Source organism: Carassius auratus, unplaced genomic scaffold (assembly GCF_003368295.1).
Source record: "Carassius auratus strain Wakin unplaced genomic scaffold, ASM336829v1 scaf_tig00003102, whole genome shotgun sequence".
NCBI classification, from domain to species: Eukaryota; Metazoa; Chordata; class Actinopteri; order Cypriniformes; family Cyprinidae; genus Carassius; species Carassius auratus.
In genome coordinates this window covers 107,449-131,115 of record NW_020523502.1, presented here as the reverse complement: position 1 = coordinate 131,115, position 23,667 = coordinate 107,449, and the positions used below count along the sequence as shown (strand labels likewise).

The 23,667-nt window shown below is 39.3% G+C and overlaps 2 protein-coding genes across 9 annotated transcripts in view; one reads left to right on the top strand and one right to left on the bottom strand.

The window, feature by feature from the left end:
• cita (citron rho-interacting serine/threonine kinase a) overlaps positions 1-23,667 on the bottom strand; it is a 101,589-nt gene that overhangs the window by 72,219 nt on the left and 5,703 nt on the right. The window lies entirely within an intron of this gene.
• LOC113070141 (fucolectin-like) lies at positions 16,803-22,762 on the top strand. 2 transcript variants are annotated; one of them, XM_026243353.1, is made up of 6 exons: positions 16,803-16,943; positions 17,278-17,313; positions 17,444-17,702; positions 21,294-21,436; positions 22,442-22,488; positions 22,564-22,762. In XM_026243353.1, exons 1-5 carry the CDS (start codon positions 16,904-16,906, stop codon positions 22,462-22,464), a joined length of 501 nt encoding a protein of 166 aa, XP_026099138.1. In that variant the 5' UTR covers positions 16,803-16,903; the 3' UTR covers positions 22,465-22,488; positions 22,564-22,762. The 2 variants fall into 2 exon arrangements, with proteins under 2 accessions (XP_026099138.1, XP_026099137.1); XM_026243352.1 differs by having other exon boundaries at positions 22,439-22,488.

Here is a 23,667-nt window from a genome sequence, read left to right as displayed (position 1 = left end):
GTATGAAAAAATATGCAGTTATAATACATGTATTATATGAAATTATAATTAAATAATTTGTAATAATTTTGTGAAACATTTATATAAACATGCACACAAAACATTTTTTTTACATAACTTTAATTCTTATTATTTTATGAATGATTATTCATAATATTTATAAATAAAATGAACAAACATTTTACTAAATTATTTTTTTACAATTATCATGTATAGAATTATACAGTAGTAAACATTTTAAAAGGATCAAAACCTTTCATCTTAAAATTAAAACAATACACGTTCTTGTCTTAGGACAACATTGACTTTGAAAAGTTGACTACTGTGTACATACAAAAGCCAATGACATATTGAGCTGCCAGATTTAACCCTTTCTTTAACATGTACTCTAACACACTGATCACATAAACATTAAATAAACAAGCTCTTTTGCATCAAATCACACTTCAAACATGCAAACACACACACACACACACACACACACACTCTGAATCATCATGAGTCCCTCGACTATGCTCTTCAGCAGAAACTTCTGATGAAGATCTGCCCCTGTGTGACAGCTCTGGGGCAAACCAGCCCAACACAAACACACGTGCACACACACACACACGCACACCCACACACACACAAGAGAACATGAATGGAAAGCAAAGCCGGCAGGACACGAACGACAGGCACCGAATTCTAGCCCCCGTATCCTAGCAACAAGCTAGCGAGGGTCTTTTCAGCGCACCGCTCGGGTAGAGACAGATTTCTGTTTTCCCCCCCTTCATCTGGAACAAGGGAGGTGGCAGAAATAGAAAACCGTCTCTTTAGTCACTTTGAGTTTCATGCGTCTGTCCTCATGAGAAGCTGGAAAGCCTCCACCGCACCCCACAGATACTGCATAATCATTTATAATACTCTGACACTGATTCCAAACAGACAATGTTGTAATTAGAAGTGCTGTTTGCTAAAATTAGGGATTCCCTGAACATACATTTGTAAATATATAAGTATGTGAATGCAAAGGCAGCACAGCTCAGATATGAGCACAATACGCTAAAATAGAAAATGCTTAACGTGGCTTAAATGGACGAAAACAGTGATATAAAAAGGCAAAATTGGGTATAGAGTTTATTAATAAAATATACTACGTACAGGCAAGCAGATGAGCGCATTGGACACACTGGAGAGATTTATAATATGTTTTGTTATACTATGGGCTAGTGGTCGACCGATATGTGCTTTTTGTCAGCCGATGCAGATTTTTTGGAAAGCAGGGGGCGATATCCGATATAAAGCCCATCCATCCATCCATCCATCATCTTCCGCTTATCCGGGGCCGGGTCGCGGGGGCAACAGTCTAAGCAGAGACGCCCAGACTTCCCTCTCCCTAGCCACTTCTTCCAGCTCTTCCGGGGGGACCCCGAGGCGTTCCCAGGCCAGCCTGGAGACATAGTCCCTCCAGCGTGTCCTAGGTCTTCCCCGGGGCCTCCTCCCGGTGAGACGTGCCTGGAACACCTCCCTGGGAAGGCGTCCAGGAGGCATCCGAAATAGATGCCCGAGCCACCTCAGCTGGCTCCTCTCGATGTGGAGGAGCAACGGCTCTACTCTGAGCTCCTCCCGAGTGACCGAGCTTCTCACCCTATCTCTAAGGGAGCGCCCAGCCACCCGACGGAGAAAGCTCATTTCAGCCGCCTGTATCCGGGATCTTGTCCTTTCGGTCATGACCCACAGCTCATGACCATAGGTGAGAGTAGGAACGTAGATTGACCGGTAAATCGAGAGCTTTGCCTTACAGCTCAGCTCCTTCTTCACCACGACAGACCGGTACAGCGACCACATTACTGCAGAAGCTGCACCGATCCGTCTGTCAATCTCACGTTCCATCCTTCCCTCACTCGTGAACAAGACCCAAGATACCTGAACTCCTCCACTTGAGGCAGGAACTCTCCACCAACCTGAAGTGGGCAATCCACCCTTTTCCGACTGAGAACCATGGCCTCGGACTTGGAGGTGCTGATTCTCATCCCAGCCAATTCACACTCGGCTGCAAACCGTCCCAGTGCACGCTGAAGGTCCTGGTCTGAGGATGCCAACACGACAACATCATCCGCAAAAAGCAGCGATGAAATCGTATGGTCCCCAAACCGGACACTCTCCGGCCCTTGGCTGCGCCTAGAAATTCTGTCCATAAAAATTATGAACAGAACCGGTGACAAAGGGCAGCCCTGCCGGAGTCCAACATGCACCGGGAACAGGTCTGACTTACTGCCGGCAATGCGAACCAAGCTCTTGCTCCGGTCGTACAGGGACCGAACAGCCCTAAGTAGGGAGCCGTCGACCCCATACTCCCGGAGCACCCTCCACAGGATGTCGCGAGGAACACGGTCGAATGCCTTCTCCAAGTCCACAAAACACATGTGGACTGGTTGGACAAACTCCCATGAACCCTCCAGCACCCTGGAAAGGGTATAGAGCTGGTCCAGTGTTCCACTACCGGGACGAAAACCACACTGTTCCTCCTGAATCCGAGGTTCCACTATCGGCCGAATTCTCCTCTCCAGTACCCTGGCATAGACTTTCCCAGGGAGGCTGAGAAGTGTGATCCCCCTATAGTTGGAACACACTCTCCGGTCCCCCTTCTTGAAAAGAGGGACCACCACCCCGGTCTGCCAGTCCAGAGGTACTGTCCCCAACCGCCATGCGATGTTGCAGAGGCGTGTCAGCCAAGACAGCCCCACAACATCCAGAGACTTGAGGTACTCGGGGCGGATCTCATCCACCCCCGGTGCCTTGCCACAGAGGAGCTTTTTAACTACCTCGATGACTTCAGTCCGGGTGATGGACGAGTGCTCCTCCGAGTCCCCAGCCACTGCTTCCTCAATGGAACACAAGTCGGTGGGATTGAGGAGATCCTCGAAGTATTCCTTCCACCGCCCGACAATATCCCCAGTTGAGGTCAACAGGTGCCCATCTCTACTGTAAACAGTGTTTGTAGGGCACTGCTTCCCCCTCCTGAGGCGTCGAACAGTTTGCCAGAATCTCTTCGAGGCCAACCGATAGTCTTTCTCCATGGCCTCACCGAACTCCTCCCAGGCCCGAGTTTTTGCCTCCACGACTACCCGGGCTGTAGTCCGCTTGGCATGCCGGTACCTGTCAGCTGCCTCCGGAGTCCCACAAGCCATCCAGGCCCGATAGGACTCTTTCTTCAGCTTGACAGCATCCCTTACTTGCGGTGTCCACCACCGGGTTCGGGGATTGCCGCCTCGACAGGCACCGGAGACCTTACGGCCACAGCTCCGAGCAGCCGCAGCGACAATGGAGGTGGAGAACATGGTCCACTCGGACTCAATATCTCCAGACTCCATCGGGATCCGGTCGAAGCTCTGCCGGAGGTGGGAGTTGAAGATCTCTCTGACAGGGGGCTCGGCCAAACGTTCCCAACAGACCCTCACAGTACGTTTGGGTCTGCCGAGTCTGTCCAGCTTCCTCCCCCGCCATCGGATCCAACTCACCACCAGGTGGTGATCAGTTGACAGCTCCGCCCCTCTCTTCACCCGAGTGTCCAAGACATATGGCCGAAGGTCTGATGACACGACCACAAAGTCGATCATCGACCTCCGGCCTAGGGTGTCCTGGTGCCACGTGCACTGATGGACACCCTTATGCTTGAACATGGTGTTCGTTATGGACAAACCGTGGTTCGCACAGAAATCCAATAACAGAACACCGCTCGGGTTCAGGTCAGGGGGGCCGTTCCTCCCAATCACGCCCCTCCAGGTGTCACTGTCACTGCCTACGTGAGCGTTGAAGTCCCCCAGTAGAACGACGGAGTCTCCAGTCGGAGCACTTTCCAGCACCCCTCCCAGAGACTCCAAGAAGGCCGGGTAGTCCGCACTGCCGTTCGGCCCGTAGGCACAAACGACAGTGAGAGACCTATCCCCGACTCGCAGGCGCAGGGAAGCGACCCTCTCGTTCACCGGGGTAAACTCCAACACATGGCAGCTGAGCTGGGGGGCTATTAGCAAACCCACTCCAGCCCTCCGCCTCTCACCATGGGCAACTCCAGAGTGGTAGAGAGTCCAGCCTCTCTCAAGAAGTGTGATTCCAGAGCCCAAGCTGTGCGTTGAGGTAAGCCCGACTATCTCTAGTCGGTACCTCTCGACCTCCCGCACAAGCTCAGGCTCCTTCCCCGCCAACGAGGTGACATTCCACGTCCCTAAAGCCAGATTCCGTGTCCAGAGATCGGGTCGTCGGGGGTCTCGCCCACGACTGTAGCCCGATTCACTATGCACCGGCCCCTTATACTCCCTCCTGCAGGTGGTGAGCCCACAGGAGGGCGGCCCCACGTCACTCCTTCGGGCTGAGCCCGGCCGGACCCCATGGGGGAAGGCCCGGCCACCAGGCGCTCGCATACGAGCCCCAACCCCGGGCCTGGCTCCAGGGTGGGGCCCCGGCTGCGCCATGCCGGGCGACATCACGGTCCTTGATTTTAGTTTTGCCATAAGGGGTTTTTTGAACTGTTCTTAGTCTGGCCCGTCACCAAGGACCTGTTTGCCTTGGGAGACCCTACCAGGAGCATATAGCCCCAGACAACATAGCTCCCAGGATCATTCGGGTACTCAAACCTCTCCACCACGATAAGGTGACAGTTCAAGGAGAGGCGATATAAAGCCGATATGATTTTTTACAATTATTATTAACATTTAATAAATTTGAAATCATTTGACAATGGATTAAAAAAAATGAACGAGTAAAAGAAACATGCTTATACTTTAGACGACAGTATTTTTCACAACTGAATAAATATTTAATAAAAATATAATTAAAAATAAAGTAAACACTGTAACCAACAGGGCACTCAGTAAGTTTATGGGAAGTTTATGTGCACTGGGAATCATATTTTTCAAATAAAGCCAGGATAACACTCATTTTACAAACAGCACACAGTGAGAATGACATGAATATGACAGTGGACGAATGCATAAAGCGCAGAATAATTTTAAATCATGAGTTTAAAGTTTAAAGCATTCAATTCACACAGACTGAGCGTCACACAGAGAACACATGATCATGCTGGATACACACTTCACAAGATCTCACAGCTGGGTTCGATTAAGTTTGCAAGGTTTGTGAAATTAAATGTTCATTAGTCATTCATCCTTGTGACACAGACTCAGAAAACACTAGTTTATTAGTAAATAATGAAAATATATTTTTACTATTTCCCCCTGTCACATTTATGGTTATTACTTTTGCCAGTGCCTTGCACCATCTTTTGAACGCATTTGAACGCAGAACTGTTCATCTGCGCTGATGGCACATAGACTATTTGATATTAATTTGTATCAACATCGCTATTTTGTGAACGCACCTTTTCTGCAATGTCACGCATTTTACAGACTGCAATTTAAAATCGCAACTTCATTGTGCTGTTACTCGTCAATGCCGATATTTGAAAAATTGCAAATATCGGCCGATATATCGGCCATTATCAAATATAATCGATATTTCAGCCTTTATTACTAACTTTTTCCATGTATTCCACCTTTTTTATGTATGGTAATCACACAGTACAGACACACACTCACGCGGAGACATGGACAGAAACCTGTAATCAGTGCTGCTGCGTGAATTTATCAGTAAAAAAGACGTTTAGCAGCTGAAAAGCTACATGGCATTTCTCAGTAGCGAGGTTCTTGAAGCAGTTCAACTTACAGATTGGTAGACGCAGTTGCTGAACACTGCTGAGAGACACACATGTGCTTAATCTCTCTCTCTCTCTCTCTCTCTTTATCACTAATGTCATCTAATGATATTATAAACTGATTTGAAAGGCCAGAGAAACTCCAAATACGCCTCACAGAAGAAAACCAGGAAATCACTATAGCGCTAGCTGAATAAACAGAAGATTTTACTGCTTTCTTTTTCTTTTTTAATAATGCAATGCCTTTATAACTGCTTAAAATACTATGAATATGCTGCTTGTCTAATTCTGTGTAAGAAGCCACATCTTCTCACAGAAGGATTTATTTCAAACACTCGACTGATGTTATGAAGTTTGGAGTAAAAACATGGTATTAAATGTGGCATTTTCACATACTTTCAGATGGAGCAGCATTTACTACACAGAGCCGTAGTTCACGGTCAAGCTACGCAAACAGCTTTCATAATCACAGAATGATTTCTTTGATTTCATAATCGTACGATTAAATCGTTCTGTGATTATGAAAGCTGTTTTTAGTAGCTTGACAGTGAACTACGGCTCTGTGTAGTAAATGCTGCTCCATCTGAAAGTATGTGCTTGAGATCCTGTTTTACTGACGATATGTGACAAATGCTTTAGATTAATCATGCAGTCCTAAAGTAAGTCATTATTAAGAGAAAGTTTCCTGTTATTTAAAGAAAGTTTCTCATTATTTTGAGGAAGTTTCTTTATATTTCAAAACATTTATTATTTTGAGAAACTATCATTATTACAAAATAGTTTTTCATTACTTTGAGAAAGTTTCTCGTTATTTAGAAAAAGCTTCTCATTATTTAAGAGTTTCTCATTATTTTGAGTAAATTTATTTTTATTTCAAGAAAGTTTATTTAGAGAAAGTTACTTGTTATTTCAAGAAAGTTCCTCATTATTTTGAGAAAGATTCTTGTTACTACTTGATGTTAAGTCGTTATTATGAGAATGTTTCTCAATAAAATGAGATACAAAGTCATAATTATGAGAAAGTTTATCATTATTATGGCTTACAAAATCAAATTTCTTTTCTCAAATGTGGCAGAAACGGACTTCCATAGTCTTTGCGTGAATTATTTTTTAGACTAATGCCACTCCATACATTTATGGCCAGCAAAGCAACATATTAGCAAAATTTGAATAGTGTTATTATTGTTTTTATAATTAATGCAGACAGACAGTTATAATATATTCAGCAATTCGTGCACAACTGTAAATTACACAGAAAATACATGGACAGGTTGGGTAGCATTCTCATGCTCAAAAACCATGAAACAAGCCACAAAAGCATGTTTATTTCCAGTTAATAATTTTAGTATATTGTGTTGGGTCAACAAATTGTACATTACATTTACATTTATTCATTTAGCAGACGCATTTATCCAAAGCGACTTACATATGAAGACAGTGGAAGTAATCAAAAACAAAAAAAAGAGCAATGATATATAAGTGCTATAACAAGTCTCAGTTAGGTTAACACAGTACACGTAGCATGGAATTTTAAATAATATTATAAATAAAAAGAAAACAGATAGAATAAAAAAAAATAAACACAAATATAAGAATAGAGCAAGCTAGTTAGAGGTCTTTACACATACACACACATACATATACAATTGCATAATAAATTAAAAGAAAATAGAATACAAAAAGATTAGAAAGGTAGTTCGATTTTTTAAAGAATATAATTAGAATAGTGAGTGTTAAAGTTAGAGGGTCAAATAAAGATGGAAGAGATGGGTTTTAAGCCGGTTCTTGAAGATGGCTAAGGACTCAGCTGCTCGGATTGAGTTGGGGAGTTCATTCCACCAGAAGGGAACATTTAATTTAAAAGTCCGTAAAAGTGACTTTGTGCTTCTTTGGGATGGCACAATCAAGCGACGTTCACTTGCAGAACGCAAGCTTCTAGAGGCACATAAGTCTGAAGTAACAAATTTAGGTAAATGGGTGCAGAGCCAGTGGTAGTTTTGTAGGCAAACATCAATGCCTTGAATTTTATGCGAGCAGCTATTGGAAGCCAGTGCAAATTGATAAATAGAGGTGTGATGTGTATTCTTTTTGGCTCATTAAAAATTAATCTTGCTGCCGCGTTCTGAATTAATTGTAAAGGTTTGATAGAATTGGCTGGAAGACCTGCCAAGAGGGCATTGCAATAGTCTAGTCTGGACAGAACAAGAGCTGGAACAAGGAGTTGTGCAGCATGATCCCAAAGAAAGGGCTTGATCTTCTTGATGTTGAATAAAGCAAATCTGCAGGATCGGACAGTTTTAGCAATGTGGTCTGAGAAAGTCAGCTGATCATCAATCATAACTCCAAGGCTTTTAGCTGTTTTTGAAGGAGTTATGGTTGATGTGCCTAACTTGATGGTGAAATTGTGATGGAACGATGGGTTTGCTGGAATCACAAGCAGTTCTGTCTTGGCAAGGTTGAATTGAAGGTGATGGTCCATCATCCAGGAAGAAATGTCTGTTAGACAAGCTGAGATGCGAATAGCTACCGTCGGATCATCAGGATGGAATGAGAGGTAGAGTTGAGTGTCATCAGCATAGCAGTGATATGAAAAGCCATGTTTCTGAATGACAGAACCTAATGATGCCATGTAGACAGAGAAGAGAAGTGGTCCAAGAACTGAGCCCTGAGGCACCCCAGTAGTTAGATGCTGAGACTTGGACACCTCACCTCTCCAAGATACTTTGAAGGCTAAATTAGGTCTAAATTTTAGACCTAGAAATCGCTTACTAAAGCCGTACATTAACAATATTTTAAAACTGTTTGTGTATGCATAAAATAAATGATGCTGAAACAACAATCAGTTATTTTCTACCAACCTTGACTGGAAGAAAAATGGTGTCAGAACAATTTTCACTAAGAAATTATTAGTTAATTTACAAAAAAAAAAAAAAAATGATTAAGTGACGCATTGAATGAAACATACAATTTTGAAGTAAAAAGACTAATAGTATTTTCTTGTAAATTATACTCCAACTATCTTTTTTTATTACAGTTTTTTAATAATTTTCATAAGGAGGGTTTTGTTCTCCTTATAAAAGGAAAAACTTTAAACGGATGCTCTTCAAAAGAGAAAAGGATAATCGCGGTTTAATACCAACAAATATCTCAGATGTACGTATAAGTAGATCTGATACTACATACTATATATACTATATTGTTTGGATTACATTTTAACATTATTACATTTGAACATTTTATCTTATATTCACTAATATTAAAATTACATGAAATTAAAGGGTTAGTTCGCCCAATTTGCAAAATTATGTCATTAATAACTCACCCTCATGTTTTTCCAAACCCATAAGACCTCTGTTTATCTTCAGAACACAGTTTAAATGGGGGGGTGAAATGCTATTTCATGCATACTGAGTTTTTTATACTGTTAAAGAGTTGGATTCCCATGCTAAACATGGACAAAGTTTAAAAAATTAAGTTGTACGTTTGAAGGAGTATTTTTGTTCCAAAATACTCCTTCCGGTTTGTGACAAGTTTCGGAAAGTTTGTTTCGAGTATGGCTCTGTGTGATGTTAGATGGAGCGGAATTTCCTTATATGGGTCCTAAGGGCACTTCTGCCGGAAGAGCGCGCGCTCCTGTATAGCAGAGCCCAGCAGAGACATTCACTGATCAGAGCGAGAGTGAAATGTCGGAAAAAAGGCGTGTGTTTTTGGTTGCCAGGGCAAGACAACCCTGCACAGATTACGAAAAAAACAAAAACAGCATTAAGGGACCAGTGGATGGAGTTTATTTTTACAGAGCATCAACGGAGTTGTGCAAGTGTTTTTGTTTTTGTTCCCTGCATTTCGAAGATGCTTGTTTTACAAACAAGGCCCAGTTTGACGCCGGATTTGCATATCGTTTATTTGTTAAGGATAATGCAGTCCCAACGAAAAAGGGTCACGATCGTGTGTTGGAACCACAGGCGGTGAGTAAAACTGCTTCAAATATCTCTGTGTTGTTAACTTAGCTATCGGCGCGTAAGCACATCAAGTAAACAACATGCGATGTTGTCATCAAACTGCACTTTCCACATGTACAGCTTAAAAAAAAAAAAAAAAAAAAAAAAAAAAGACGACATAAAGTGGAACTTAGTCATTTTCCAAAACCGCTAAGCAAATATATACAGTTTCAATACATACTACTTAGAGACGTCCTGCTTTAGTCGTTGCTGCTGCTGCTCTCGTTCAGTTTCAGCCTCTGGATCTGATTCTGGATCATAAATATACGGCTGAATCTGACTGTTAGCCATGGTTTGTTTTGGATGATGTTTTTTTCCTCACGGTAATGTCACAGCTTCCAAACGCTCTCAACGCAAAAGCCTACTGGCGCTCGTGATTCTTTAGCTCCGCCCACACGTCACGCCTCCAGGCGCTCGTGTTTTTCCGGGAAAAACGGTACAGACTATCTTTGTCTTATAAATATAATAAAACTAAAGAGTTTTTGGAGTTATGAAGGATGCAGTACTACTCTATAGGTACTCAAGATTAACAGGATATTGAGTGAAAACGAGCATTTCACCCCCCCTTTAAGATATTTTAGATTTAGTCCGAGAGCTCTCAGTCCCTCCATTGAAGCTGTGTGTACGGTATACTGTCCATGTGCAGAAAGGTAAGAAAAACATCATCAAAGTAGTCCATGTGACATCAGAGGATCTGTTAGAATTTTTTGAAGCATCGAAAATACATTTTGGTCCAAAAATATTTTATTCAGCATTGTCTTCTCTTCTGTGTCTGTTGTGAGAGAGAGTTCAAAACACTGCAGTTTGTCATATCCGGTTCGCGAACGAATCATTCGATGTAACCGGATTTTTTTGAACCAGTTCACCAAATCGAATTGAATCGTTTTAAACGGTTCGCGTCTCCAATAGGGCTGTGCGATATGGACAAAAACAACCTTTCACGATTTTTTGATCAATTTTGCGATTTCGATTTTAATCACGATTTTGACACACACACATGCTTTACAGTCATAAGTGCATTCAGTATAAATTTTAAACATGTTTCCAAAAGAAAACCAATGAGAGCTTTATCAAATGTCTCTAGAACAGACATAAGTCAAAATAATCACTAAGATGTCCAACAAAATGTCCAGACATATGGAAATTTTTTTTAAAATAAAACCGTGTTCAAAGACTTTTTTTCTTCCTCTTTTTTTTTTTTTGCCATGCATTGGTCATAGAGCTCACTGTAGCAGTGCCTCAGGTGTTATATGTTTTGCCCAATATACTTATTGCACGAGGGTCACACGTACTCAATCTGCAGTGCGTATACAGTAAGTTATGTGTAAGCGGTTCAGAAGCAGCAACGAGAGTCCATTATTGTAACGCGAAAGCACATTAAAAATCATGACAGAGCGCAAATCTATCCACTCGCACCAGTGATGTGCGGGTGAATGTATTAATAACCCGCACCCAACCGACGTTTTCAACTAAGTAAGCTCATAATTTGTCCTAAAATAGTCTAGTCTGGCTATGTCTATTTGTATGTTTCTGAAAGGTCAGCAGACATTGAGGCTCGGGAGAGCGCATTTCTGAATATCCCGATCCGCTCGCTAAATCCGTGGGGTCTCGCTCAACCCAGAGTGGCCTGATGTCATACAGGTGATCATTCTGTGCGTGCAGCGGTGCTTCAAGTGGAACGCGCCTAATATAACTGCTCTCCCTCTCTCATAACTGCAAATAAAATATTGATACGAGCCGTGACTGTTTCCTACACGTACAGGTTATTTTTCAGCAATAGGAAACCGGGACGTTTGGTTACCCTGTGTGTGTGTTCTTGTATCTGGTTTATAAATATCTGAAATGGGTATTAAAATGTAAACATGGTTTGTGAGGACAATTACTGTGCTCTCGTAAACCAAATGGCTTTAAAAAATGCTATACGGTGTTTAATAGAAATTTTAAACATGCATTTTTCGTGATGGATAGAGGTAGTGTATGGGGATATACAGTATAGAATACCGTTACGTTTATGGAGAGTCCCTGTAAACTACATATGCGTGTGTGAGCGAGAGAGGGAGAGAGAGAGAGAACTAAAAAGGCATTGGAATACGTTCAGCTGCCGTCCTTGTCTTTCTTCTTCTGTGGTTTTCCTAGTTCGTGATTGGTCAACTTCAGATAAATCAACAAATCGGCTCGTTCAACAGCACAAATGGCACGAATTCAAACCGATAGCTCACGAACTTTTTAGACATGTTTAAAAATGATCGGGAGGTCGGGAAGTGCTCGTAAGCCACTCTGCTCGGCTCGTAATTCATCACAAATGATACGAGCCGCGACCATACGAGAATACGCGATTTCCACACGATTGAAAAAAATCGCATGTGAACTCGTACGACAGCAAAAATCGCACCGTGTACGCCCGCCTTTACCTAAGATGAGTTGATACATACCTCTCTCGTCTCAGTGCGTGCACTCAATCGCTTTGGCGCGCGGTGACACTTTGAAAGCACTTAGCTTAGCCCATTCATTCAATATGGGCCAAGCAGAGAAGCTACCAAACACCTCCATGTTTTCCCTATTTAAATACAGTTACTCGCGTAGTGTAACTCGACCTAGGACGGTAACACAAAACAAAACGTTGCGCTTTTCTAAGCGTGTAAAATGGATAACTATATTGTGTGGCGGAATACCATGGCAAGTGCTTGTAAGAGGATTCGAGAGAGGATTTTTCACGATTGAAGATATTACTGTGCCAAGACGAAGTGCTTACAAGCACTTGCCATGGTATTTTGCCATTTCGATTAATCGCACAGCCCTAGTCTCCAATACGCATTAATCCGCAAATGACTCAAGCTGTTAACTTTTTTAATGTGGCTGACACTCCCTCTGAGTTCAAACAAACCAATATCCCGGAGTAATTCTTTTACTCAAACAGTACACTGACTACTGAGGGAGTGTCAGCCACATTAAAGAAGTTAACAGCTTAAGTCATTTGTGGATTAATGCGCATTAGAGATGTAAACCGTTTAAAACGATTCAGTTTGATTTGGTGAACCGGTTCAAAAAGATCCGGTTACATCGAATGATTAGTTCATGAACCGGATATCACAAACTGCTTTTGTTTTGAACTCTCTCTCACAACAGACACAGAAGATATTTTTGGACCAAAATGTATTTTCGATGCTTCAGAATATTCTACCTGACCCTCTGATGTGACATGGACTACTTTGATGATGTTTTTCTTACCTTTCTGGACATGGACAGTATACCATACACACAGCTTCAATGGAGGGACTGAGAGCTCTCGGACTAAATCTAAAATATCTTAAACTGTGTTCAGAAGACAGGGTATCTTCACATTTTTTAACAGCAAATTTAATGACTTTTAAGACCTTTTTAAGTCCTCTAAAACGAAAATTTAAGACTTTATCTAAACAAAAAAAACAGGAAAATGTTCAGTCCGACAACACAGATTAATGTGGCGAAGCATAAGTGTGGCACAACTCATCACAACCACGCTCAAGACAGGTCAAAGGGGCGTGAAAACTTTTATACCAAGTGCTGATTGACCTTACAACCCTGACATGGTTGACTATGTATAAACTATCAGCCTTTAAGGTACTTCAGGTAATTTCTAAATTCTGGCCCCTCATAGCAGTTTGAAAAAGACATGGAAGACAGCCCCAGGACATTGCAAAAGCCCATTTCATCATACTTGATCTAAATTATGGTTAAATGTTGCTGCCTAATAGCCTTGAGCTGGGTTTAGGGGTTCTCCCCCAAGAAAATGTTGTTCAGGGTCTGATTAGTGTTTTCTATGTCATTTCAGACCAGATAAATGCAAGCACATTCAATAATCTATGCATAGACCTAATGAATGACAGACAATTGTAGGAAAGATCAGGATCAGAAATTTATTGCATGTTCCAGTTGTAGGAGATCCATGACTTTCCAATTTACTGTGGGTCCATCCATTGACACAGAAAGCATGTTCCTTAAATTAAGTTCCTTGGTGCCCTCCTGAAATTATAAAAAAATAAAATCAAAACAAAGTCCACCTCAAGAATGATACAATTTTCATTCATGTTCACTCAGATTAGATGGTTTGTCTAAAGTAGTGATTCTCAAACTGTGGTCTGGGGACCACTGGAGGTATGCCAGATTACCAAAGAGGTCTGTGAGCAAAAGTCATCAACCAAAAATGACTGACATGGACTGTGACACCGTTGAACATTTCCAATTCACTTCTCATGACTTGTTTTCTAATCATGCACATTATTAGCAGGTGAAGTTAGCCATGGTTTCAGAAGACTAAAATGGCCTTCATTTTTACATGCATTAGGGATGATCATTAAGCCAAATATGTCAAGTTTTTTTTTTTTTAATTGGCTAAGTGGTCCTTGATTTGAAAGAAAAAATGTTTGAGAAACAAGTTAAGCCATAATAGTGAATGCTCACAAATTGGGCCTATGTGATAGGGTTCAGTGTCAACGTTGTTAACCTAAAATTGAGAAGCACAAAACAGATATTTGGAGTCTAATTATGAACTGGGCTACATTATTTAATTCAATTAATTTTACTTTTCACATAAAAAATATGCAAGAAGCATAATGCATATTGAATGCTTTATACAATAAAGTTATTTACAGCACTGCCTTCCATCCATAATGCAGTAGTCCTATGCCTAGATGTCGCCCACCCACAAAATTTTTTTTAACTGATTGGCTGGGACAATATATCGATGCATTTTGAATCGAGAAATTATTCTGGATCGATTCCAATTTTTCTGAATGCATCGCGATTCTCTCTCGAATCGATTCTTAGTTTAGTTTTTAACAGCAGATGCCACTGCGAGATTTATATGCCTTACACACACCACTTGAACCTACTATAAAATAATAATTAATAAAGTTCGAAAAGGTTGAAGCGAAGTACAAGGGTGTTTGCAGTGGGGCATTTACATTAATTTCGCATCATAAAAGCAATATATCAATTACATTCTCAGACTCAGCAGAACGCACGAGCGCTCTTCGTCGTGAGCATTTGAGTGTTCGGTTAAAAACTAGCCTAGAGCGCCATATGCAAAAACTAAGCTCAGAATCAATTCGCAACGCATTCGGAAAAAATTTAAATCAATCCAAGAATTGTGACGCATCGAGATATCGTCCCAAATATTCATTAGGAAATAACAAAAACACATGAAGCATTTTAACATATTCAAATAATTTTAAATGTTACTTTTAGAGTCTTACCTTAAAGTCTTCTGCCGTTGAGGGGCTCAAAAACTGAGAACCAAGATAGCGAGACCTGACAATCGTGGTCTTGTCCACAGCTTTATCGTCTTTGCCCATGCTTGCGATTTCGCAAACTGCCGTGGTGGCGAACCATCAACGCAACGCGTTCATCAATCACTTACTCGTATGTCACCTATGGAATGATGCAGGTTGCACCCACGAAGTGCTGCCCCCAAATGTTGCGCTGGTCAAATTGCGGTTGAAAAAATAAATAAAAAAGACGAGTCGGACATGAAATTTAAGATCCCACATGAAATTTAAGACATTCATATGGAAAATTTCAGGATTCAAGACATTTTCAGACCTTAAAAATCGAAAATTGTATTTAAGACATTTCAAGACTTTTTAAGGACCCGCGGGGACCCTGGAAGATAAACGGAGGTCTCACGGGTTTGGAACGACATGAGGGTGGATTTATTAATTACATAAATTTCATTTTTGGGTGAACTATCCCTTTAAGTTCTTGCACTGTGAGAAGAAAAAAAGACTTGGGCCAATGAAAACAATACTTCAGTGGATTGACTTACAAGTTCATCATCCAAAAATAGTCTTTGGTCAGATTGCAAACACTCATTTCATTCATTCGTGTCTTTCTTAGCTTCTTTCCACAAAAAAAAAAAAAAGGCATCCACATTATTTACATAGGCAAAATAATGTATCTAGTCAAATGAACTGCACAAACAAGTGCATCAGGGACAAGAAAAAAATGAGCAGACATTTGTTCATGGTTTTTGGAACAAGCTTTCTAAGCAAATGACTCAAGTAAAACTAAGAAAAACATTCTTAGAAGTGAACAGCGGTAGATGTAGAGGCAAATGGCAGAGAGGGCCAAAGATTTGCTACATTGCTATAAGCACAACTAAAGATTAAAGATCATCAGAAACAGATCTTCTCCTCGTGTCAGATCAGGACAGTGTTTGCCCCAAGGCAGCTTAAATGCAAATGTCTGTTGATCTTGAGACAGGGCTCCAGATGAACTACTTTTACTAGGATCACTGTAGCCCCAGATGGAAAACTTTTAGGAGCAAAATCAGAACATTTAGGGACACACCTTAAATCAGCTTGCAAGGTAATTTGCCCATTTTAGCTGTATTACTGACAAGTGCTTTGATAATAAATAGACATAACTCAGAGATTACAATGTGCAGTATTCTTTTAATTTCAGAGAGATTTGACAAATATATATAAACAGAATTTGGTAACAACGTAAAACATGGTGAGAAATGTTTTTTATATTTCATAGGGCCCTAAATGTAATTTTTGTTACATTTTTAATAAACTGATGTGAAAATGTATTCATACTTACATATAAATCTATGTAAGTTTCATGATTTTAAGTAATTAGACATGCTTTCGGATTACTACATTTTTATTTAACTGTTAAAAAGGAGTCGAGAAAAATGGATGGAAAAAATAATAAAAAATAAAACGGAAAGAAAATGAATTTGAAAAATAAATAAAACAGAATTTAGGAAAAAATAAAATGGATTTCATAGAGCCCTAGAATTTTTTGTAAGTAATTTAAAATTGGTTGAATTTCACTCTCAAACGGCTGTACAAACCCTGAAATGAACAATGTAAGATCATGTCAACATGAACTTCATCCTTTGACTCGCTTCAGATAAAAGTGTCCACCACAATTTCAATAGCATTGTCATTTTGACATCATTAATCTCTGAAAGTTGAAGTTGAAAGTTATCATTATTTTCAGCTAAAAAGTTTTCACTTGTTTTGTTGCTAAAAGATTCAAAATACAGATTTGTCTGGGTGTGTGTGTGTGTGTGTGTGTGTGAACATACTTCCAGCTCCAGTCAGAGAGAAAAGTGGGAGGAGAAACAGGATCATGTGACTGATGTCAAAGTAATATTTCTCCGAGGAACAACATTCATTCAAACCAACTCAAATCAGAAAGCAGAAAGAGTCACAAACCAGCTGAAATGAACTGGAGTGATTTCTACAAGAGTCTGTTTTTACTGGGTAAGTAAAATACAATCTGTCTAGACCTTAATGACCTAAAATTTGTTTTCTGCTTCATCTTTCAGACAGAGAAACACTTAACAGAAGACCCTCAGTTATAATTGGTGTTTTTTTTTTGGTTAATGTTATCTATACACCCTTAAACAATAAACTTTTACTTGAGAAGCTATTTATGGAAGACATTAATACATGATTTTAGAAATCATACAGAATTTTACCCAACTGGCAAATATTTTTAAACTATAAATCTAACAAGATACAAGTCTATAAATCTTGAGAAAAATCAATTTATGTTTCTAAATACTAAGCATCATTCTGTGTTTCACATTTCAAGGGTTTTTCTCCATTCAAACAAATGCAGGAGAAGGAGGTAAGAGTTAGTGAATTAAACAGCATTTACAGTATATACATGGGGAAAACTCACAGACTTACATAGTCTGGTAGAGCTATAAATACTGGTAGACAATAATAAATAAGCTTTTCTCTTGAACTTATTCCAGTGAAAATAGCAACATGGGGAAGCGTCGAGCAGTCATCAACACATAGTGACTGGTATGCACAAAAAGCTCTGGATGGGGTAAAATCCACCTGCACTCATACAGATTTAGAGAGTAACGCGTGGTGGAAGCTGGATCTGATGAAGGCGTACAACGTGAACAGAGTGACCATCACTAACAGAAACGGGTGCTGTAGCGACAGGATAAACGGGGCAGAGATTCGGATTGGAAACAATTCTTCAAATGTTTTCAGCAACCCAGTGTGAGTCTCTCTGATATATTCTCATATACAGAATCTGCCCAGTTGGTCATTAGCTTCACACACACACACACACAGGAAATATGTTATGTGGGAGGACAGCTGGCAACTGATTTGACCCTCAACACCAATTCTGGGAGTCTTGATAGCTTACAGGAAGCAGGGACCTATTTTTTGTAATATTATACTCCTAAAGCCTAATTTTAAAAAAAAATTACCAGAGGACTTGGGAATTTTTTTGACCACTATGGACATCTATACTTTATTTTTATGAAATAAAGATAATCTATACACAGTATTTCAGTTACACTTAAACATTAACTTTTATCCTAATTCTTAACGGTTGGACAAAAAAACGTGTCTTTAAAAACTATTGGAACACACATATATATAAAATCATTTTCGAATTTCTTATTGCCATTTACGTTATTCGTCGCAATAAGATAAGAAAACGTTTTGACACTTTCCCATTCGTGTGTCCAAACTTTTGTCTGGTGTTATAGAATAGATAAAACAAAAACAGAACACACATAAACACTTTTTTATGACGTGACTAATAACGGAGAAATTCCATCACATGATTCATGTCATCGTGACAGAACACATACAATGTTTGAAAAATAATGTAATGGTCCTCTGCTTTTTCTGGGGTGCATTTTAAACCTAAACTGCCAAAAGAGCAAACAAAGTGAACTCTCGAGAGGAACGGGAGCTCTGAAGCTCTTGACAGACATGTTTAGAGATGATTCGCTTTGTGATTGGCTAAACGTTAGTTCACTCGAATCTTAATAAACAAATCCGAGAACGTGGGCTGAAACAATGGAGGTGGGTTTTCTTTACTCAAACACTATGTCTGTAAAGGTTAATGTTTTTGTGTGTTTGAAGAGCGGAGAAGTGGGTTATTTGCCATCTAGCCAATATACTTTTGTACATTTTAAATATATTGTGCATAAGCATTTAATCGATTTATATAATGAGATTTTGGCCAGGTGTATTAAACAAAACGAAACACTAAGCACCCATATTAGGGCTGCAGCTATCGATTCTTTTTTTGTGTGTTTTTAAACAACCAACACAAATAATGCATAACGAAAATGATGTGTCTATAAAATGATCAAGCATTTGGCTTTTATTTCTAAAAAAAAAAACAGAGGTACTGATAACAATTCCAACATTTGACTCCAAAATGAAGCCTATTTATTGCAATTTTTACCCATTTGGTGTTTATAAGTAGCAGTGCCAACAATTATATAACAATACAGTTAAGGCAACTTACTGTAAAACATGTATAACATGTAAAACTATGAACAGGGTGACATAAGTGATCCACAGGTCCGCATGCGCGACCAAAATAAAAAGCGCGTTATATAAATATGTTCTGGCAGTGCATTTGTGCATGGTTGACAGCTGTTAATACACAATTACCATTTTAGATCACAAACTGCACTATACACGTTTTATTTTCAACCTGAAAGCATAAATCTAGGCTATGCCATGCTGTTTTCAAAGCACAATGCAAAACTGTGACATTCATCCACTGATGCTCTTTAATCAGCAGCGATAAATCCGGCAAAGCCTGCTGATTTAAAATTTTAATATGGTGAAAACGCTTTTATGTATTTATTTTTAGACGCTTTTATCCAAAGCGACTTAATATTGGGGAATACATAAAGCGATTCCTCTTAAAGAGGCAAACAAAGAAAGTAGTAGTAAATATTAGCATTTTATTTTTAAATTTTACTATAAAATAAATGTATTTGTATTTGATACTAGGACTGCCTTTTATTTTTAATAATATTATCACACACTATTATTTAGTTTATTTACTATTATTTTATTTAAAAAAAAAAAAAACTAAAAGTGCCATAATATTATAACTATTATTAATTCATTTTTTAAATTTAATGGGTCACGCTATATGCAGTGTGAGGACCAAACCAAATCTCTGAAAAAATGATGTGCACCCCTGACTATGAATCCAAACTTAAAGGGGGGGTGAAATGCTATTTCATGCATACTGAGTTTTTTACACTGTCAAAGCTAAACATCATATCTAGTCAAACCGCATCACAACATCGCTACAAATACAGTATGGGATTGAAATCAGCGAAACATTAGTGTATAGGCTTAGGCTTGTTTCAGCGAACGCTTGGTGAAACAGCATGGAGTGGATGTTTTCGGTTCAGATGCTCAATCACTGAAGTCGTACTGCTGTAGAATGCCAGGTCTACTTTGCAGTAGACACAATGCACCTTGTTCTCTTCTTTTTTAAGAATATGTAATGATCCCAAACTTTAGACATTCTCTACCGTTGGACATCTTTACTCTCCGCCATCCACATTAATCCACAAATGACTTAACCCTTAGGGGACTAAGCCCTTTTTGGTCCGTTTTCTCTATTTTTATATTTGGGCTTATAAATCATATGTAAAGGAGATGAAACACCCTGTGTTTGGTATCTATGGATTCAGAAGACCCTAAGCTACCATAAGCATGCATGCAATATGTTTATATAAAGGAAGTATGAGTGAAAAATTTTACAATAAACTAGAGAATTTCAAAAACGAAAATTAGATTTTTGTCATTTATTACTGAAAAACACACAATATAGAACAGTTTTTGAACAAAGAAAATATATTTTTTCAAACTCTTTGCTTGACAGAAATGTGTTATTGTTTAATCAAATGTGTAAAGAACAATTAAATAATTAACTTTTTTTAAAAACAGTCCTATGCATGCCAGTGAGCAAAGCAAGGCCTCTCCAGGCCTTTCCAGTAATTGTTCCAGAGCTTGTTCTGCCGTAAATCTTTTACTGCTTGCCATTTTGATAAAACAATTCTGTAATAATGCTGTATCTCTCTCGAATTTATCTCTTTGTGCTCGCTAACACTCCAATTGCTTTCTGCTTTCTCCACGTGATGCTGATTCTCTGATCGCTCGAATTTAGCTCTTTGTGCTCGCTAATACTCCGATCGCTCTCTGTAACACTCCGATCGCTTTCTGCTTTCTCCACCCTGATGCTGATTCTCTGAACGCTTATTGATTACATGTCTTTTACTATAGTCCAGCCAGCTTTTACAAGGCTACAGCAGAGCTACAGAGTCCTCTGAATCGCTAGAAGACATAACCTTCCTCTGATTGGGTTAGAAAAAGACTCCTCCCAGCGGCAATTTTTCCAGTGGCTGTTGCGTGTTGAATCTGCCTAACACAATCGTTTTCATTGGCCTGTTTACGCAGTGGTATTGCGCAATAAGGGAAGTGTTTAATATACAAACTGGACACCGCTGTTTTCAGCGGAATCTGATGAAAGACGGCAAAAAAAAACGCATCTCTCTAGCATTAATAGTTTTTGAGATAACTACACATTTGTAAAAGTATGCCATTTTGGGCGGTACCGCCCAATCCGTCCCCAGAGGGTTAAGCTGTTAACTTTTTTAATGTGGCTGACACTCCCTCTGAGTTCAAACAAACCAATATCCCGGAGTAATTTATTTACTCAAACAGTAGACTGACTGAACTGCTGTGAAGAGAGAACTGAAGATGACATGTTGTAAAAGAAAGAGTTAATCATCATCACTCTTTCATCTTTTCCAGATGTGCCGTAGTCTCTACTATTCCAGAAGGAGCCACCTACAGCTATCCGTGTTATGGGATGAAGGGACGTTATGTTTCTGTGGATCTTCCTGGACCTACAGCACAGCATCTTACTCTCTGTGAAGTGGAGGTCTATGAAGAAGGTGTGATGAAACAAGCAGATTTAGTGTTTTGGGAAAATAACGGCTTCACAATAGTTGAAATTTGGCTATTTATGGTTTTTGAAAATGTGAAACTTCAACAGTTGCATGCGCTCAGCTTTCAATAATTTGCTACATAAAACGTCGTTAACGTCGTTACATTTGCAAAAACCTATTCCGATTTATGGCTGGTCAACCGGTGCATCCCTTCTCCTAAGTTTGGATATTTTTCTTTAAAAAGTTGTGTCTGGGTGTTTTAAATTTCCAAATAAAATTTTGTTTACATATAACATTCCCCAAGCAAGTTATAGCAATTTATTACAATATTGTTTTCCAGCACTTTTAAGTGAAAAACGTTTAGGGAGTAAAGAAACTGGAAAGAGTATTATAACAAAACAAAAAAGCTTTTTTTTTTTTTTAGATAAATATATTTTGTATGAACAATAAACACAAGCCTTGCAGCATGTAGTTGAAACAATTGCACAAATTGTCTTCTGCAACAATACAAACAAATTATGTTTTGCTGTGCTTTTTCAGAGAGTTCTCTCATGCAAATGTGTTATTTTGTGTTTGTTTTCATGCAAGTACCGCAAACTTTACTTTCAATTTGCGTTCGTCCATATTTCCAAAGAAATATGTTAAATAGTAGTTCAAAAGATCAAAACCTAAGTTTATTGGTTGAATAAGGGACAGTTTGAACCAATCTGGGCTTGGGGGAGGGACTAAGCATCAACAATAATTCCTGTTTGCCTCAGAGGAACAAAATGCCTAGGTTTCTTCTGACGAATCAATGTCTTGGTCTTTGAGGGTTATTGTCATCCAGGTTTCTATAGTTTTGTTTGTTTTACATAGATTTTTGAGGATCATTTTAGTCTTTAGAGATGGATACATTTGCACCAAATTCACTGTAGATATGGTAGTCACAATGCATTGAATGTTTTTATTACTTCCCTTCAGTCTCTGTCTGTTCACTCTCTTGTGCCCTTTTATGTCCTCTTTTCCCAGAAGACCTTTGTGAAGATGAAACCTAAACTAGAGTCCAGCTCCTGTCACAGGTGAGAGAGGGAAACATACACAAATCTCAAATCAATTCTTACAGACAGCAGTTTTAAGAGATCTGCTCATTTCAGCTTCAATCTGCTTTGGTGGAACCAGGGTTTTCTGACGTGACTCTGATATGGTCTCAACCACTCAAACAGGAAGTGATTTTTCTATTCTATCGGTTTTCTTTTTATTTATTATATTAGTTAAAATCCCATGCTACGTGTACTGTGTTAACCTAACTGAGACTTGTTATAGCACTTATATATCATTGCTCTTTTTGTCATTTTTGATTGCTTCCATTGTCTTCATCTGTAAGTCGCTTTGCTAAATGAATAAAATGTAAATGTAAATGAATATTCTCCGTTCCTCAATGTTGATCACATTAAAGTTGTACGTGAAAACTTCTCAGTAAATATTTTTTTTTCAAGTTATATTCTTTATTATTTACTGCAGTTTACTATTTTAATTTACTGTAATACATTTTCTTTTGCATAGCCATTAGTAATTTAGTATCAATAAAAAAAGTCCAGCCTAATATAACTTAAAGGGTTATTAGTTCACCCAAATATTGTTAATTATTCACCCGCATGTTGTTGTTTCAAACCCATGAGACCTTCGTCCATCTTCAGAACACAAATTAAGATATTTTTGATGCAATCTAGAGCTGTATGACCCTCAGAGACAGCAATGCAACTCAAATGTTCCTAAATCCAGAAACGTAGCAAGGAGATCTGTGAATTAATCCATGTGTCATCAGTGGTTCATCCGCAATTATACGAAATTACAAGAATACTTTTTGTGCGAAAAAGAAAAAAAAACATTGATTCAACAAATTGTCTGCCACTTAGGAGAATTTATATTGGAGTGACGCAAAATTTCATTCAAAATTGGCAATGAATCGCCATTGATTTTGTGTAGCTTTATGTTGTAAATGCCGTCCTGGAGCAGCATTTACTGGGAGCGGAGTGATTTGTAAATGTTCGGAGCACGGAGGGGAAATCGCTCACATACTTTGATCCGAACACACGAGCTAGAGATTACCTACTTATCACAGGAGCAGTTTTACTGACCAGATGCACATGGAAATCTCATTGCCCAGCCCTAGTTCCCACTATAAATATCTCCAGATAGATAAAACAAGTATATTTTTTCCAAGGAAGGAACATTCCCTATATAATAAACCAACAAGC

Bases quoted from the DNA above. Each gene is read 5' to 3' on its own strand.
- LOC113070141 (XM_026243352.1), top strand. From the start codon at position 16,904: ATGAACTGGAGTGATTTCTACAAGAGTCTGTTTTTACTGG. The intron at 17,314-17,443 runs GTAAGAGTTAGT...AACTTATTCCAG, and splicing joins AACAAATGCAGGAGAAGGAG to TGAAAATAGCAACATGGGGA. The intron at 21,437-22,438 runs GTGTGATGAAAC...CTCTTTTCCCAG, and splicing joins AGTGGAGGTCTATGAAGAAG to AAGACCTTTGTGAAGATGAA.